This window comes from Salvelinus fontinalis, chromosome 2 (assembly GCF_029448725.1).
Source record: "Salvelinus fontinalis isolate EN_2023a chromosome 2, ASM2944872v1, whole genome shotgun sequence".
Lineage (NCBI taxonomy): Eukaryota > Metazoa > Chordata > Actinopteri > Salmoniformes > Salmonidae > Salvelinus > Salvelinus fontinalis.
Genome location: NC_074666.1, coordinates 23748454 through 23766310, shown reverse-complemented (window position 1 = coordinate 23766310; position 17857 = coordinate 23748454). Strand labels below are relative to the sequence as shown.

The window sequence follows — 17857 nt, the reverse complement described above, 5'->3', positions numbered from 1 at the left end:
CAACCCTCGCCCCAAAACCACAACATATACTTCCATGACATATCTAGCTAGAGTCCTGCGCTCCAGTGTCACTTCCGCACGGTGCATCTGCCTCATAGCTTTCTAATCAATATTTAATCAGACTGTGGCAGAGAGCAGGTTTTTGTTTTGTGCCTCTATTCTGCTTAGTCTCAGAGCCAGTGAGGTGTGTGATGATAGACAATGACAGTGTCAGAGGACCAGTAGCTCCACTCTTCTCAGTTTGAACTCTCCATATACTTTATCATCTGACGATTGATATGATCATTAAATGCCATATACTTTATTTGCCATTACCACAGATTACATCCTTTTTTTAAACAGATTTATCTTGTACGCTGAGATATGGTTGAATAAAACACATTGTCGGGAGTGCCAGTTAGATGCCTCTGCTCTGTGGAAAAGAGACAGTAGAGCCAATACCAGCCTTTTTCTGTGGAGGGTGACATGTGGCCTTATTTGGCCAGTTCTGAGAGAGGGAGAGAAACACACACTAATACATGACACTCACCAAAAACACTTCTCAAAGCAATTCTCCTAGTTGTCTACTTTCTGTTTTTATTGCCTGGCTGCAGTGGGACCTCGGATCCTCTGTCGTATTGAACAACATCCATAGTCCCCCATAACAGAACTCTGTAGCTCAATGAACACAGGCTAAATAAAGGGATAATCCACCCTCGAAATGAAATGGGATGTGATACGTCATCATGATAAAGTTCTCGTCACTGCTAGTCGGAACTAGGAAACGCTGAAATGTTCGATTTGCTAACTGGTTGTTATACACGTGCCGCGTTCAACAAGTTAGCAAGTCGGATATTTCAGAGTTTCCTAGCACGTGAACACAGCAGAACAAACTATCTAATTTCATAATGGTTTTATAACAAATACATGCACTCCAGATCGCCAAATAAGCCAATAGATGGTATGGGCATACATGTCTAGAACACATCCATCTGTCTATGACTTCACGACAAAGTATATATTTTGTTCAAATGTCCTCAAAGTGCACAGTGCACCGTCAGATGAATAACCTTTCTTCCTTCAACTACCATGGACCATGGAGCAAAGCAGTTTTCTGCTCTCGTCTCCCTTGCGGGCTCGCAGGGCCCTTGCACGTTGCCATAGCAACCTGACACGCAGCTTTGAGCTAGATAGTCGATCTCTACAAGGTTGAACATGGGGAGATTCACAGGAGGTTGGTGGCACCTTAATTGCGGAGAACGGGCTCGTTCTAATGACTGGAGTGGAATTAGTGGAACGGTAACATATCTAACACATGGTTTCCAGATGTTTGATGCCTTCCATTTGCACCATTATTATGAGCCGTCCTCCACTCAGCAGGCTTCTGTGGTGAGATTGTAACTCCTAAATTGATAGTGCAGTTTTACAACTAGCTAACTACTTCACATGCTGATATTGACTTTGGTATTGTGTGTAGCTACAAGTAGAGGCTGCTGAGGGGAGGACACACATGGAAACCATTCCACTCATTCCGCTCCAGCCACTACAACGAGCCTGTCCTCCCCAATTAAGGTGTCACCAACCTCCTGTGGTAGCTATGTTTTCTAGCTAGCTACCTAGCCAGCCAGCCTTTCTAGAGAGAGCATTGCGTTGTGGATTTTGTATTCAACTTGAGCTCTGCAGATTTGCACAAACATTTTCACGTTGCTTCCTAATTTATTATTATTAGCGTTATTTAACAATGTAAATCAAAATAATTTGTGGTTTTGAGTCGATTATTCCTTTAAGTTAAGATCATTTGTCTTCACATGCTAGCTGCAGGGGTATTCAACTCTTACCCTATGAGGTCCGGCGCCTGCTCGTTTTCTGTTCTACCTGATAATTAATTGCACCCACCTCCCAGGTCTAAATCAGTCCCTGATTAGAGGGCAACAATGTAAAAACGCAGTGGAGCTGGCTTCATGATCCAGAGTTGAGTTTGAGGGCGCTAGAGGATACCTAACTGCCAATAAAGGATGCTTGGTCCCAGCTTGGTTATCACATACACCAAATGGCTATTCTGTGCTCTAGAGTCTAGAGAACCAAAACAAAACTTGCAAAGAAGATTGGCTTTTCAATTCTATTCTCTGTGTAGTTTTTAGCAGTCTCTGGTCTTTCCCTTCACAGTCTTAAAACCACACTGAAGAAGAAGCTGACCAACGACGTGGCCAACCTGTCTGGCATCCCTCTGTCTGGCCGAGACGTCCACCGGGTGGCCTACTACCTCCAGAGTAACGGCAACTCTGTGTCGGCCGTGGACCTCAGCTTCACTGAGCTGCAGGACGAGAGCCTGCGTCTACTGCTGCCCTACCTGGGCTCCATGCCCAAGCTCACCACCCTGGCCATCAACGGCAACCGTCTGACTGTGGGCGTGCTGAAGGACCTGACGGAGGTGGTGAAGAACCCCCTGCAGTTCGCCAGCCTGGCATGGGTGGACGTGGGCAACAACGTGGACATCTTCACTGTGCCACAGCCCCTCCTAGTGGCCCTGCGCAGACGCTTCGGCCTCCGGAGCAGCCTTCCCACCATCTACGAGTATAGCGAGGTGCAGGTCTATAGTAGTTATACCCTGGAGACCTCTATTGAAGAACCCAGCCGGTATGAGGAGGAGGAGGGAGAAGAGGAGGAGGAGGGAGAGGGGGAAGAGGAGGAGGATAAGCTGGAGCTAGAGGCATGGGGAGGTGGGGAGAAGCTTGGAGAGAAGTGTATATCCACGGATGTGGCTCTGCACTACTGTGAGAGGTGTTGAGTCAGAGTTAGCGTTGTGATTTGACAACCCTTTGTACCCTACTGTACCCTACTGTACCCTCACCTTGGCCTGAGCCCTGCCTCCCGTTTCAGCATGCGTCATCATCGCAGGAGAAGCTTGGGGTCACCAAATTCATAAACCACTCACTAGGGGAAAATACTGTTTTGTGTTGTCTCTTTATATGTTCCGATTGCAGAGAGAGTTCAAGCCAGTTTTGCCAGAAAACATACATTTGAGAAAAAACAGACTGTTCTTGTGTTGGTAATGAGATTGGTATTCTAGGCACTGCAGTTATATTTTTAGTGTGTCCTCCTGCGTATGTCATTCTTTATGAGCAAAGCAATCCTACACAACAGGAATAAGACAGATTAGATTTCACCTGACTGTTTTGGCTTTCTAATGTCAAGTGCTTTTTTCTAATGAGGCACTTCCATGTAGCACATGCAGACTGGATGACACAGTGGGAGGGTTTGTTTCTATAAATATGCTGCTGTGTTTTATTGCACAACACACAACATTTACTAAATGCTGATTTCAAAACAGATGGTTTTAATATATATCCACCAGATTCACATTTATCCAAAAATAGTTTTTATTTTCCAAGAAGAGCAGACCCGACTAGGCTGTGAACCTCTGAGTGAGCCTCAACTGGCAGGTTCTGGGTCAGGCTGCCCTTGCCCTGGGCTGGGTGCTGGGGAGAGGACACCCAGTCTGTCTGTATGGGAAGGAGTGAGCTGGGAAGTAGACACCAAGGCTGTCTGTCTGTCTGGGAGTGAGTGAGTGAGTGAGTGAGTGAGTGAGTGAGTGAGTGAGTGAGTGAGTGAGTGAGCTGGGGAGTGGACACCCCGTCTGTCTGTCTGGGAGTGAGTGAGCTGGGGAGTGGACACCCAGGCTGTCTGTCTGTCTATCTGGGAAGGTGTGTGGGCAGCTGATGAACTGACTGCTGCCTCTGTCAGGTTGTGTAAGAGGTGACAAGGCAGACAGATGGTGGGGGGAGGGGGAAAAAATCCTAGCATAACAGAATTATCTCTGTACTTATCTCTGTGCTTATCATCTGTACTGCTGTTTGCACATAATATGAAACTGAATTGTAAATGAGATGGTCAAAGGGAGCGTGTCACAGGTGTCTTTTTAGATATTTTGTTTAGTGTTCAACTTGAGCATTATTTTGTATTGTTTATTTCAGGTGACATGATGTTTACTGCAGCTCAACAATAGTCTGCAGAAAACATTTGAAAGAAATTATGATGAAATATGTTTTTGTGTGTGTACTTGTTTGTGCACTCATGTGGTTGTGTATGTGTTTCTGTGTGCCCAGGTGTGTGGCTGTGTGTGTTTGTAAGTGCTCTGGACATACCTGGTGTCCTCTAGACATACCTGGTGTCCTCTAGAAACCTATTGTTTGCACTTTAAATGCAAGAATAAGTCAATGACTGTCATCCAGTCACAAATCTCTCATTGAATATCCACTAGAATGGATCAATCTTCATCCAAACCAGCATAGTCATTAAAATATGACTTCCAGCATACCGTATCTATTTGTTTCCCACCTCAGTTTACTCTACAGTAACAACCATGGTTTTCTCTGAAAATTATAGAATACTGTTAATATGACTTCTTGCTTACTGTAACAAAATAAATACGTTACAATTCTTTGGTCAATTTTGTTGTTTGTTTTTTAACAGTATTAACTTATGTCATTTCCCCCAAGACAAGGCCATAGGAGCTACACACTTATATTATTTTCCTCAAGGATATCCCGATCTATAGTTTGATAGCTTTCCAATACATCAGCTGGATTTTCTGCCAGGGATTGTGTTTTGGGTGAGTGAAATGGACGTGAGGCCCAGCCCTGTATGGACCTGCCAGTGTGAGAGTAATATCACCATGGTACTTGACTGTGACTGCTCTGCTTGGTAGTCACTTCCCTGGTCATAGGGGAAATACCGTTATGTCAGGCCATCCATCTTATGCTCTTATTAGGCCTGTAGAAGGTCATGTTGGAGCTCAGTGTCAGGTAAGAGGGGTTCCTGGGCCAATGTGTAGCTGGCGTTGATCCAGGCAGACTAGTGTAACGTAAACCACGCTTAGCATTCCTTCTAATAGCATCTCCAAGGCAAAGAGCTCATTCACAGGTTCATGCTATATATGGTCTTATGACAAAAGCTCTGCTGCAGGGTACAGTAGATTATCACCTTCCTATGTCCAATGTGGGTCTGCTGACATAAAACACTAAGATGTTTTAGTTTTTCACAGAATTCAGCCCAATGTCCGTTTTAAAATGTCCTATGTGAGCCTTTATAATGATTCTGAGAGGACACCACTTGCATTGTTCGTGGTTAGTCAAGCTTCCACAGACCAGTGTTTTTTAATCCCATTCCTCAGCACTGGGATGTGTACAGATGCTGCTTTTCGACTGTAACACCAGTGTTACACTAGTGCATTGACCCTTATGTTATACTAGTGCATAGACCCTTATGTTATACTAGGGAAATAGTGTTTCCATAGCTAGGGCTGACAGTGAGGACTTGTGAAGAGCAGAATCAACAACATCTACGTTATCAAAACAGTTGCATTGTGAGGTGTTAAAGTTCACAGCTAACCATGGTTATGTATTGGCTCATTTATCCCCCTTCCTCTCCCCTGTAACTATTCCCCAGGTAGTTTCTGTAAATGATGTGTTCTCATTCAACTTACGTGGTAAAATAAGGGTAAAAATCTAATTTCAAAATGATGTACATTCCAGCTGAAAAGTACCGGTGGCCTGGCTTTGGTCCCAAGTGAGAGCCGGTCTGCCAGAGCCAAGGCCCAGTGAGACAGAGGTGCAGGCCCTTGTAGATGGAAACAGAAAAGTTTAGCTTCTGGCTAAAACAGGGTAAATCTTATTTTAAAATGGTGCCATTAGAGGTCAGAGGTTAATGAACAGAATAGGCTGTGCAGGACAGTGTGTACCAGTTTTTGACTAGTAAACCTCACACTGATTGTACCCATACTCTCTCATTTACCAGTGGACATAGTATGACGGGTATTTTCCCTGTCAAGGAAGACTTACTGGAACTAGATGTTCATGGAATTCAAGACCGACAGTCTAAGAAGCCCTTCAATACGATGCAATTACACTCAGTTTTAACTGTGGATATGCAAAGGGGACTAGCTTGTAATGTCAAAGGGTAATCTCAATGTATTTAGCACCTTATCCATGTCTGGTGGTATAAATAAAACATTGTTTTGTCTCACATTATTCCTGTGTGTTTGTGTTATGTTTGGTCTGATGTTGCAATGTCATGATGTCATCATTGTGACTGGGGAAATATATATTTTTTCTTATTATTCTCATGTTTTCAAAACGTTCAAGTGCTATTACTGATGCTTTTTCCCAGAATCCATACTCCACCTGGTAGTGGTATTGGTCCCATGGCAGCTCATATGGACCACGGCCAGAAACCATTGCTACAGTGTAACTCATCACAGGCCTGACCTCCAAAATGACAGGACTGGTTCACTATTAACAATACAGGAAATGTCTGTTGATTTCAATCTGTTTTTCCAGTCTCCCAAACACTAACGGCTCCACAGTATTTCATTAGCTATGACACTGTGTAAGGTAATCATTACCAGTAAAACTAAGTTAGAGACAAACACATTTATTTATGGGATGTATGCATAATACACTGCTCAAAAAAATAAAGGGAACACTTAAACAACACAATGTAACTCCAAGTCAATCACACTTCTGTGAAATCAAACTGTCCACTTAGGAAGCAACACTGATTGACAATAAATTTCACATGCTGTTGTGCAAATGGAATAGACAAAAGGTGGAAATTATAGGCAATTAGCAAGACACCCCCAATAAAGGACTGATTCTGCAGGTGGTGACCACAGACCACTTCTCAGTTCCTATGCTTCCTGGCTGATGTTTTGGTCACTTTGAATGCTGGCGGTGCTCTCACTCTAGTGGTAGCATGAGACGGAGTCTACAACCCACACAAGTGGCTCAGGTAGTGCAGCTCATCCAGGATGGCACATCAATGCGAGCTGTGGCAAGAAGGTTTGCTGTGTCTGTCAGCGTAGTGTCCAGAGCATGGAGGCGCTACCAGGAGACAGGCCAGTACATCAGGAGACGTGGAGGAGGCCGTAGGAGGGCAACAACCCAGCAGCAGGACCGCTACCTCCGCCTTTGTGCAAGGTGGAGCACTGCCTGAGCCCTGCAAAATGACCTCCAGCAGGCCACAAATGTGCATGTGTCTGCTCAAACGGTCAGAAACAGACTCCATGAGGGTGGTATGAGTGCCCGACGTCCACAGGTGGGGGTTGTGCTTACAGCCCAACACCGTGCAGGACGTTTGGCATTTTCCAAAGAACACCAAGATTGGCAAATTCGCCACTGGCGCCCTGTGCTCTTCACAGATGAAAGCAGGTTCACACTGAGCACATGAGCACATGTGACAGACGTGACAGAGTCTGGAGACGCCGTGGAGAACGTTCTGCTGCCTGCAACATCCTCCAGCATGACCGGTTTGGCGGTGGGTCAGTCATGGTGTGGGGTGGCATTTCTTTGTGGGGCCGCACAGCCCTCCATGTGCTCGCCAGAGGTAGCCTGACTGCGATTAGGTACCGAGATGCGATCCTCAGAGCCCTTGTGAGACCATATGCTGACACATGCACATTTGTGGCCTGCTGGAGGTCATTTTGCAGGGCTCAGGCAGTGCTCCACCTTGCACAAAGGCGGAGGTAGCGGTCCTGCTGCTGGGTTGTTGCCCTCCTACGGCCTCCTCCACGTCTCCTGATGTACTGGCCTGTCTCCTGGTAGCGCCTCCATGCTCTGGACACTACACTGACAGACACAGCAAACCTTCTTGCCACAGCTCGCATTGATGTGCCATCCTGGATGAGCTGCACTACCTGAGCCACTTGTGTGGGTTGTAGACTCTGTCTCATGCTGCCACTAGAGTGAGAGCACCGCCAGCATTCAAAAGTGACCAAAACATCAGCCAGGAAGCATAGGAACTGAGAAGTGGTCTGTGGTCACCACCTGCAGAATCAGTCCTTTATTGGGGGTGTCTTGCTAATTGCCTATAATTTCCACCTTTTGTCTATTCCATTTGCACAACAGCATGTAAAATTTATTGTCAATCAGTGTTGCTTTCTAAGTGGACAGTTTGATTTCACAGAAGTATGATTGACTTGGAGTTACAATGTGTTGTTTAAGTGTTCCCTTTATTTTTTTGAGCAGTGTATATACACATTTGAGTGCCTGCAAGTGTATGTATTTATGTGTATTTATGTGTGTGTATGTGAGAGTGTAATGTTAGTTTCACCTCTTTACTCAATCTCAGTTTTCCCATGGCTCCAGGATAACTATGCTGACAGGAACAAGAGAGGCAGATGATGGGGTTGTTCCCCAGGGTCTCCATCCACAGCTTCAAAATAGAGCTCTGCACGGGCATGAATTAAGCCCAAGCCCGAGCTCTAACCCGATGTATAAGGTCGGGACCGTGGGTCTCAGGTCAGGTAGCAGAGCTTTACTTCAGAATGCTGTTTGATTGAAAATAATACTCATCAATAAAACAAAAGCAGTTTAGGTCAAAAGAGATGAGACTAATAAAGCAAATAGAGGAAGTAACAGCGCAGGTAGATGGCAATGGAAACTGTACAAGAGGCACAAAATAGGTTAGAGGAAAAACAAAAATAATTGGAGGTACTTATTCAAGAACGATCAAGTGTAATGTATTACCAAAAAAAAGCAAATAGATGGAAAATGGTAAATAATGTCACGATCTTGGAAATGAGCGGACCAAGGTGCAGCGTGAGTATAGTTCCAAATATTTACTTAAGTAAAACTAACAAAACCAAAATAACAAAACGTACAAATACCGTGAGGACGTAGTGCCCAAACACAATAACAAACAATCAACATCCCACAAAACACAGGTGGGGAAATAGCTACCTAAATATGATCCCCAATCAGAGGCAACGATAAACAGCTGCCTCTAATTGGGAACCACATTAGCACCAACATAGAAATAGATATACTAGATCACCCCCTAGTCACGCCCTGAGAACCAAGGGCTCTCTGGTCAGGGTGTGACAGTACCCCCCCCCCCCAAAGGTCAGGGCGTGACAAATAAAGTGCACAACATTTTTCTTGAATCTTCAACATAGAAATGCTACCAAAAATTATTTACAGAAACTCGTTACAAATGATGGAGTCATCCATGATTCTCCAAATTATATTTTGAAAGAGGAAGCAAAATATTTAAGCATATGCTTTTCAGTCTCCTCCATTTCCACTGAATGATGTTAACTATAAGGATTTCTTTCCTAATAATAATAGTAATAATGATAATAATAATCATGTCAAATTAACAAATTTACAGAAAGACCTGTGTGAAAGTTGAGGCAATTCAATCTTTTCAGTCTAGAAAATTCAACGTGCTTATTGATAATGAATATGAGTTTGGGGGGCTAAAATGATTAAATATTAAAGCTTTTAGACTTGGCTCCGGTACCAAGCTTCCTGCCGTCCAGGACCTCTATACCAGACTCCAGCCACCCTAGTCATAGACTGTTCTCTCTGCTACCGCCCGGCAAGCGGTACCGGAGCGCCAAGTCTAGGTCCAAGATGCTGCTGAACAGCTTCTAACCCCAAGCCATAAGACTCCTGAACATCTAATCAAATGGCTACCCCCCCCATCTTTACACCGCTGCTACTCTCTGTTGTTGTCATCTATGCATAGTCACTTCAATAACTCTATCTACATGTACATACTATCTCAACTAACCGGTGCCCCCGCACATTGACTCTGTACCGGTACCCCTCTGTATATAGTCTCGCTATTGTTGTTTTACTGCTGCTCTTTAATTACTTGTTAGTTTTATCTCTTATTCTTGTCCATATTTTTTGAAACTGCATTGTTGGTTGGGGGCTCGTAAGTAAGCATTTCACTGTAAGGTCTACACCAGTTGTATTCGACGCATGTGACTAATATAATTTGATTTTGATTTGAAATCCATTCATCTTTGTTTGATTTAATTTTCCCTTCAAAGATTTCATAACTTTGGAAATGTTTTAGTGATAACCCCTATATCATTTCCTGGTAACAGTGTTTTTCCAGTACTCTGACATACGGTAGTGGTGTCCTACCCTTGAGATGAGGTGGGGATCCTACTCAGCAGACTTCTTTCCCATCTTCAAGATGTTCAAATCCAAGGGTTTTCCATATTGGGGAAGGATTATAACACAGAAACATTTCAATGACATCTTCTTTAAAGTCTCCTGGACAGTTGTTTGTTCTCAGCAAGGATAACAGGATCTGCTTTCCCAGAAATTTCCGTGGGATTTGTTTCTTGCTTCCCAGCAAACCTCAAAGAGGATCAGGAACAGAAAAAAACACACTCTCCAATGTGATTTGTGTTTGCTAGCAGGCGTTTTGGCCAACTACTGTGTTGCTATACTCTTTAAAAACCCTTCAGGAGGTCAGAGCGGTGGACTTGGGAGAGAGGTGGAGTATTTATTTGCAGGGGATCTGACCTTTGGCTGAGATTTGAACATTTTGGTCCAAAACAGCCCCAAAGGAACCCACACTCAACAAACAGCTACTCATACAAGTGCCAAAGGCATTCTCACAACATTATGGCCATTGAAGTGTATTGTATTGTGAGCATAATTTACATGGCTCTTTTCCTCACGATTCCCATTCACTGAGTGTAATATCTGAGTTTAGGATTAGGGTACAATGTATTACCAATTTAATTATTTTATTTTACCTTTATTTAACTAGGCAAGTCAGTTAAGAACAAATTCTTATGTTCAATGACGGCCTAGGAACAGTGGGTTAACTGCCTTGTTCAGTGGCAGAATGACAGATTTGTACCTTGTTAGCTCGGGGATTTAAACTTGCAACCTTTCGGTTACTAGCCCAACGCTCTAACCACTAGGCTACCCTGCCGCCCCAAAAGGGTCAAGGTCAGGATTAGAGTTTCTGCTGTAAGTACAATGTCTTAAATCAAATCCAATTTTAATTGTCACATGCGCTGAAAACAACAGGTACTACCTTACCATAAAATGCTTACTTACAAGCCCTTAACCAACAACGCAGTTCTAAGAAAATAGAGATAAGAAAATATTTACTAAATAAACCAATTTGGGGTTAGGGTTGTGGTTGTGGATAAGGCTAGGGTTAGGGATCAAACGGGATGTGGATATGAAGCTCGGGTTAATGTCCGCGCCCGCATTGAAATCTAATTCGAAACTGTTAATTTAAACTAGAGATTTCTAGGTTCTTGCAAGAGAAACGGATGATGGGTTTGTTCCCCAGGGTCTCCCTCCACAGCTTCAGAATTCTGTTTGATTAAAGACGATCTAGCTCACATTGGGGGAGAAGAAAATCCCTAATCTGGACCCCATCAAGGGGTCACATTCTGTTAACCTAACAGGCCATAAAACACAGCTGAAAAGGATTGAACAAGGGGAAATTCCAAGATCTGATAAAATCTCCTCCATTACGTTAATTAATCCTTGCAATGATTTCATTTTCCCTTCCAGCTTAAAGGATTTCGAAACTTTGGAGATGTTTGGGTGATGAACAATGTATCATTTCCTAGGAACAGTGTTTTTTCCAGTAAACTCTGTGAAACCTTTGATGTGTGTGGGGGTTTCTAGTTCATACATGAGGCAATGATCCTACTCAGCATACTTCTGTCCCATCTTCAAGATGTTCAAATCCATGAGTTTTCCATATTAGGGAAGGATAAAAAGTGGAAATCTGCGGTTGCTACATCCACGTTTTTATTTATACTCAGCATGAATAGCAGGATCCGCTTTCCCAGAAACTGAAGAGGTACTTGTTTCTCGCTTCACGGTAAACCTCAAAGAGGGTCAGGATCTAAAAACACATACTCTTCATTTTGATTTGTGTTTTCAAGCAGACATTTTGGCCTACTACTGTGTTGCTATACTCTTTATAGACCCTTCAGGAGGTCAGAGCGGTGGACTTGGGAGAGTAGCAGAGTATTTATTTACCAGGGGTCAGACCTTGGGCCCATAGGAACCAAAACTCAACAAACTACTACCCACACGTGTTTCAGTAAACTTTATTAGTGCCAAAGGCTTTCTCACAACATTTACCATGCATATAGTGCCACCTTCTGGCCATTAGAGTGTATTGTATTGTGAGACATGAATCTTACATGGCTCTTTTCCTCAGCATTCCCATTCACTGAGTGTAGGGTTAAGGTTGTGTATGAGGATAGGGTTAGGATAATGGTTGAATCAGGATGTGGATATGGACTAGGGTTAGGGTTAGAGTGAGGGGTTAAGATTGAGGCTAAGGTTGGTGGTTCGGGGTTGTGGGTGTGTGTGTGTGTGTGTGTGTGTGTGTGTGTGTGTGTGTGTGTGTGTGTGTGTGTGTGTGTGTGTGTGTGTGTGTGTGTGTGTGTGTGTGTGTGTGCGTGTGTGTGTGTGTGTGTGTGTGTGTGTGTGTGTGTGTTAGGCGGAATGTTGGGGCTTTGCCTATTCTAGTTATTTTTCCACCTCCAACCATTGGCAACACTGCAGTATTAAATGTAATTTGATCCCATTCACCTCATCATCTACAAGCCTGTAATCAAATGTTTGCCGCTCCGAAGCGGATTCTGCAACATTTAAAGGCCACGTTGTTCACCTCAACTGCCATCACTTAATGTGATTAGGTGGGAATAAATGTCTCTGGAAGCACTGATAAGCAGGAGGCAATAGACTGCAGGCAACACTGCGCTGATGGTGGCTGTGGGATGTACTGTAGGCCTATTATTATGTAATACTGTGATGGCAGTATACATTTGTGGTACAAATGTCCCTAATATTTTGGGACAGGCTAGTGATTGATTCAGAAAGACTAACTATTTACCCATGAGGCTAAATATTTTGCCTCTACTGAAGTATGTGAAAAATGTTGATTTTTTGCAGGATGTGGGTTATACTGCAAAACAGGTACAGTTCTGTGTATGTAGTATTATTTGTATTGTTAGTGTTGTCATCACTACACTCAGTCTAAAAAACATTAGGAACACCTGCTCTTTCCATTACATAGACTGACCAGGTGAATCCAGGTGAAAGCTATGATCCCTTATTGATGTCACTTCAATGGTAGTAGGTGCCATACTGGTTTGAGTATGTCAAGAATTGTAACGCTGCCATTCAGAAGGGGAATGGGAAGACAAAATATTTAAGTGCCTTTCAAAAGGTTATGGTAGTAGGAGCCAGGCACACCAGTTTGAGTGAGTCAAGAACTGCAACGCTGCTGGGTTTTTCACTCTCAACAGTTTCCCATGTGTATCAAGAATGGTCCACAAAGGACATCCAGCTTCAGTGACTTGACACAACTGGGAAGCATTGGAGTCAACATGGGCCAGCATCCCTGTGGAACACTTTCGAGGGCAATAGTGGGTGCAACTCATTATTAGAAATGTGTTTGTATACTCAGTCTCTCTCTGTCTCTCCTCCCCCCCAGTCTGCAGGCCTATGGGCCATTTGCAGTTCTGATCACCCTGACACACACACACTTGTTTGTTTCCCTCCCACTTTGAAGTTTGTAGAGCCAGATGGATAGCCTCATATTGATCTCAGAGATTAGATGTTCTGATTTTGTATTTAGTGAAATAATAAATATTCAAGCCATCAGATGAAAATCATGCAAAATATAGTAGATACTGTATTTGTTTCCATAAGAGGTATTATTTTTGTGATAATCATAGGCTAATCAAATGAACATTCAGAAGTAGCTAGGCTCTATAATTAGTTGTAGTGCAGTGAAGTGAAGTGATGGATGGATGGGCAGCTTGTTCATAGCCTACTGGGCTACAACTCAACACTGTACTATGCAGTAACTTTAACTATCACCCCAAAACTTGTCGAAACAAAATCAAGTCAACATCTTAATAAAAAAGCTGCAGCAGCAGTATTTCATAAATATACATGATCTAAATTAAATATCGATAGTGCACGGCGGGTTGCCCGTGTCAAGACATGCGCGTGCCTACGCATTGCTCAGAACGCCTACTATGCGGCAATTGAAAAAGCGATTGGCTGCTAAAGATAACCGTACCTCCGGTTATTTCGTGATTGGTCGAGGGTGACTTGTACATTACGTTATGCCTATTCTACAAGTACACAGGGAGCTTCTGAAAAGGAAGACGTAATGGTATGATTCCTTGTGTCCTTGCAATGGTCATCATTCTAATATTATACGACAAATTCCACAACCGGGAGTCAGAATGAAGGTATGGTAGGCCTACTGCAATGTCAATATATCTATGTTGTGATATTTTGCACAGCTGGCTGGCATTCGATATTACAACTTTTAAATCCGGTGCGTCGACAAATAGTAACAAAATGTCAATCAAACCTATTAATTGTTATACAATTACAATACATTAATTTTGTTGTTGGTCTGTTTGCTTTAAAGGGTTGCAAACTCTGATTTTACGGAGACATGTATAAGGTGAGTGACAGTAGTGTTTTGCCGGTTGGAATATTTTCTCCAGGGTTGAAATATTTATATTGCGTTCTATTTACAATGGCATGGATACATTAAATGATGATAGTCACGAGCTCTTTCTGGCCCTCAGTCTGACACTAATTTGCATCTCCCTCGCAGTGAACTATACCACAGTGCAATGTCCATTCATTTCCCCCATCGTTAATCTGCCTTAATGAGATCAGTATACTGCAGTCAACGAGTGATGGAATATTTTGAGATGTCTGGTCTATTGATAATACCCCGTCCCTAGTATTTGGACTCACTAATCACTGACCAGGAGTGCTAGAACAGGCAAGAACACCAACCATGGTGGGGGGAATGGTGATGATGTTGAAGAGGGGGATGAGGATGGATGATTATGATAAATAACCCCCTAGCATTGTTTCAGTGTGAGTATCCGAAGTATGGAAAGTTGTTTACCTAATTTTAATTAACAAAGCCTAACCCCTTAAATCCTGTTTCTTGCAACACTGTAATAATGAGTATCAGTGTAGAATAGTGTTTAGAGTAGGCGATAGATAAGATCTTCTAAATTGAGCAATTATTTCCACTGGCAATGTTTGGCTCCGATCCAGCATATCAATGTTATGTTGTGCAGTAGGCAGTAGTCTTTCAAATTGCTATAGTATCACAAGGTGCCATGCAACGTCAACATATCACTTGAATAATGTTTACATATTTTGCATTAGTCATCTCATATGTATATACTGTATTCTATTGTATCTTAGTCTATGGCGCTCTGACATTGCTCGTCCATATATTTATATATTCTTAATTCCATTCCTTTACTCAGATTTGTGTGTATTGGGTATATGTTGTGAAAATTGTTAGATATTACTGTACTGTCGGAGCTAGAAACACAATCATTTTGCTACACCCGCAATAACATCTGCTAAACACGTGTACGTGACGAATAACATTTGGTTTGAAATCAGACATTTGTGAATACATAAAGTGCATTCGGAAAGTATTCAGAAACCCTTCACTATTTTCACATTTTTTTATGTAACAACCTTATTCTAAAATTGATTGACAAAATATTCCTAATCAATCTACCCAACACACCCCACCCATAATGACAAAGAAAAAAATGTTTTTGCAAATGTCTTACAAATAAAAAACAGAAATACCATATTTACATAAGTATTCAGACCCTTTGCTATGAGACTCGAAATTGAGCTCAGGTGCATCCTGTTTCCATTGGTCATCCTTGAGATGTTTCTACAACTTGATTGGAATCCACCTGTGGTGAATTCAATTGATTGGACATGACTTGGCAAGGCACACACATGTTTATAGAAGGTCCCACAGTTGACAGTGCATGGCAGAGCAAAATAAACAAGCCATGAGGTCGAAGGAATTGTCCATAGAGCTCTGAGACAGGATTGTGTCGCAGCACAGATCTGGGGAAGGGTACCAAAACATTTCTGCAACATTGAATGTCCCCAAGAACACAGTGGCCTCCATCATTCTTAAATGGAAGAAGTTTGGAACCACCAAGACTTCCTAGAGCTGGCCGTCCAGCCAAACTGAGAAATCGGGGGAGAAGGGCCTTGGTCAGGGAGGTGACCAAGAATCCAATGGTCACTCTGACAGAGCTCCAGAGTTCCTGTGTGGAGATGTAAGAAACTTCCAGAAGGACAACCATCTCTGCAGCACTCCATCAATCAGGCATTTATGGTAGAGTGGCCCGATGGAAGCCACTGCTCACTAAAAGGCACATGACAGCTGGCGTGGAGTTTGCCAAAAAGCACCTAAAGGACTCTCAAACCATGAGAAACAAGATTGTCTGGTGAAACCAAGACTGCACACTTTGGCCTGAATGCCAAGCATCATGTCTGGAGGACACCTGGCACCTACAGTGAAGCATGGTGGTGGCAGCATCATGCTTTGGGGATTTCTTGCAGTGGCAGGGACTGGGAGACTCGTCAGGATCAAGGGAAAGATGAACGGAGCAAAGTACAGAGAGATCCTTGTTTAAAACCTGCTCCAGAGTGCTCAGGGCCTGAGACTGGGGCAAAGGTTCACCTTCCAACAGGACAACGACCCTAAGCACACCGCCAAGACAGCGCAGGAGTGGCTTTGGGACAAGTCTCTGAATGTCCTTGAGTGGCCCAGCCAGAGCCCGGACTTGAAGCCGATCGAACATCTCTGGAGAGACCTGAAAATAGCTGTGCAGCGACGCTCCTCATCCAACCTGACAGAGTTTGAGAGGATCTGCAGAGAAGAATTTGAGAAACTCCCCAAATACACGTGTGCCAAGCTTGTAGCATCAGAGACAAAAAGACTTGAGGCTGTAATCGCTACCAAAGGTGCTTCAAAGTGCTGAGTAAAGGGTCTGAAATACTTATGTAAGTGTGATATTTTCTTTTTTTATACATTTCTTAATCTGTTTTTGCTTTGTCATTATTTGGTATTGTGTGTAGTTTGAGGGGGGAAACGATTTCATAAATTTTAGAATAAGGCTATAACGTAACACAATGTGGAAAAAGGGGTCTGAATACTTTCTGAAGACACTGTAAGTTGGCTATGATGGTTCAGAGGTCGATCATAAACATGTTTGTAACATCTATATCTTCAAGTACTCAATCTTTTCCTTCATCTGCTTCCCTAGTATTTGAATAGTGATGTATTGTGGGGGGCCTAAATCAGTTTGTTGTCTCAGTGCAGGTGAAAGTTCATCTGGTCTTCTGTCTGATCATGACAAAGCATCATTTGCCCCAGAGAGATGGCTGTGGCGTTGTATTGACTAATCTGGTTTATTTTGAAAAGCAGCTTTTCAGCTCGTGAGAAATGAAGGATGATGGCTGTAATATGTTTAGAACCACACATGAACCGTTTTTGTCAGTTGTACCATATGTTTTTCATCTAATTCATTGATACTGCATTGTCATAAGGATCCTGTTATTCGACATGACTTCTCTTGAGTTCCACTGAATTGTCAGTCATGGGGACTGTTGCTCATTGGGGCATATTGTTTTGTTGTGCAAGAGAATGAGAGAATTTGCACGAGAATTCAGGATAGGTTGACTGGCATGACCCTGTTCTGAATTCCAAAATGGATTTGGAACTCTGATATTAGGAGCTATGGTCTGTTGGAGTTAAATGTGATAGAAAGGTAGCAGTTTCCGTGGCGGTTGTTATTAAATATGCCAGTCATATTTTAATATCAGGATTATCTCCTGAGCAGACACATCGTTTTGGTTTTATTGCCTGCAACCCAAAATTGCTCTTTTTTTATTAGTTGGAGCTATCCTCTTCTACCCCAAAGGTAAGGCTTTAAAGGTACAAATGTATGATGCACAGGACATTTGCCATCATTTCTAAGCGCCATCATTTCTAAGCTCCATCAGTTATCATTGTCATGTTTGAATGCAGTCTTTTGAACAGCACATATTCATACATTGTGATTTGCTGTGCCTTCCCTGACAAAAGCAGCAAGAGATTGATTGAATCAACTCGATTTGTCTGTCAGTTTTACTTCCTGATCTCAATGGAGATGAAGTCTAGTGCAGGCTGCCAGCTGACTGCACGCTTCACTATGCGAATGGCAACTCCCCCTGAAGCT

At 42.9% G+C, this 17857-nt stretch overlaps 2 protein-coding genes across 5 annotated transcripts in view; both read left to right on the top strand.

Moving 5' to 3' along the window:
* Positions 1-6008, top strand: part of LOC129814969 (leucine-rich repeat-containing protein 75B-like) — a 47590-nt gene extending 41582 nt beyond the window's left edge. The window contains exon 2 of one of the 2 annotated variants that reach the window (XR_008753384.1): positions 2146-2230. Coding sequence is in view for 1 of the 2 variants with exons in the window: in XM_055868165.1 (XP_055724140.1) it covers positions 2146-2767 (622 nt within the window). In the remaining variant the exon portion in view is untranslated. Of the gene's footprint in view, positions 1-2145 lie in introns of both variants that reach the window. The other variant, XM_055868165.1, reaches the window with a different exon arrangement.
* Positions 6009-13830: 7822 nt separating this feature from the next.
* The window catches only part of LOC129814978 (E3 ubiquitin-protein ligase RNF34-like), a 28473-nt gene continuing 24446 nt past the window's right edge, over positions 13831-17857 (top strand). For 2 of the 3 annotated variants that reach the window (XM_055868178.1, XM_055868197.1), the window contains exons 1-2: positions 13831-14029; positions 14215-14250. In XM_055868178.1, coding sequence (XP_055724153.1) covers positions 14242-14250 — 9 coding nt within the window. In that variant the 5' untranslated portion in view covers positions 13831-14029; positions 14215-14241. The remainder of the gene's footprint in view (positions 14030-14214; positions 14251-17857) is intronic. The other variant, XM_055868187.1, reaches the window with a different exon arrangement.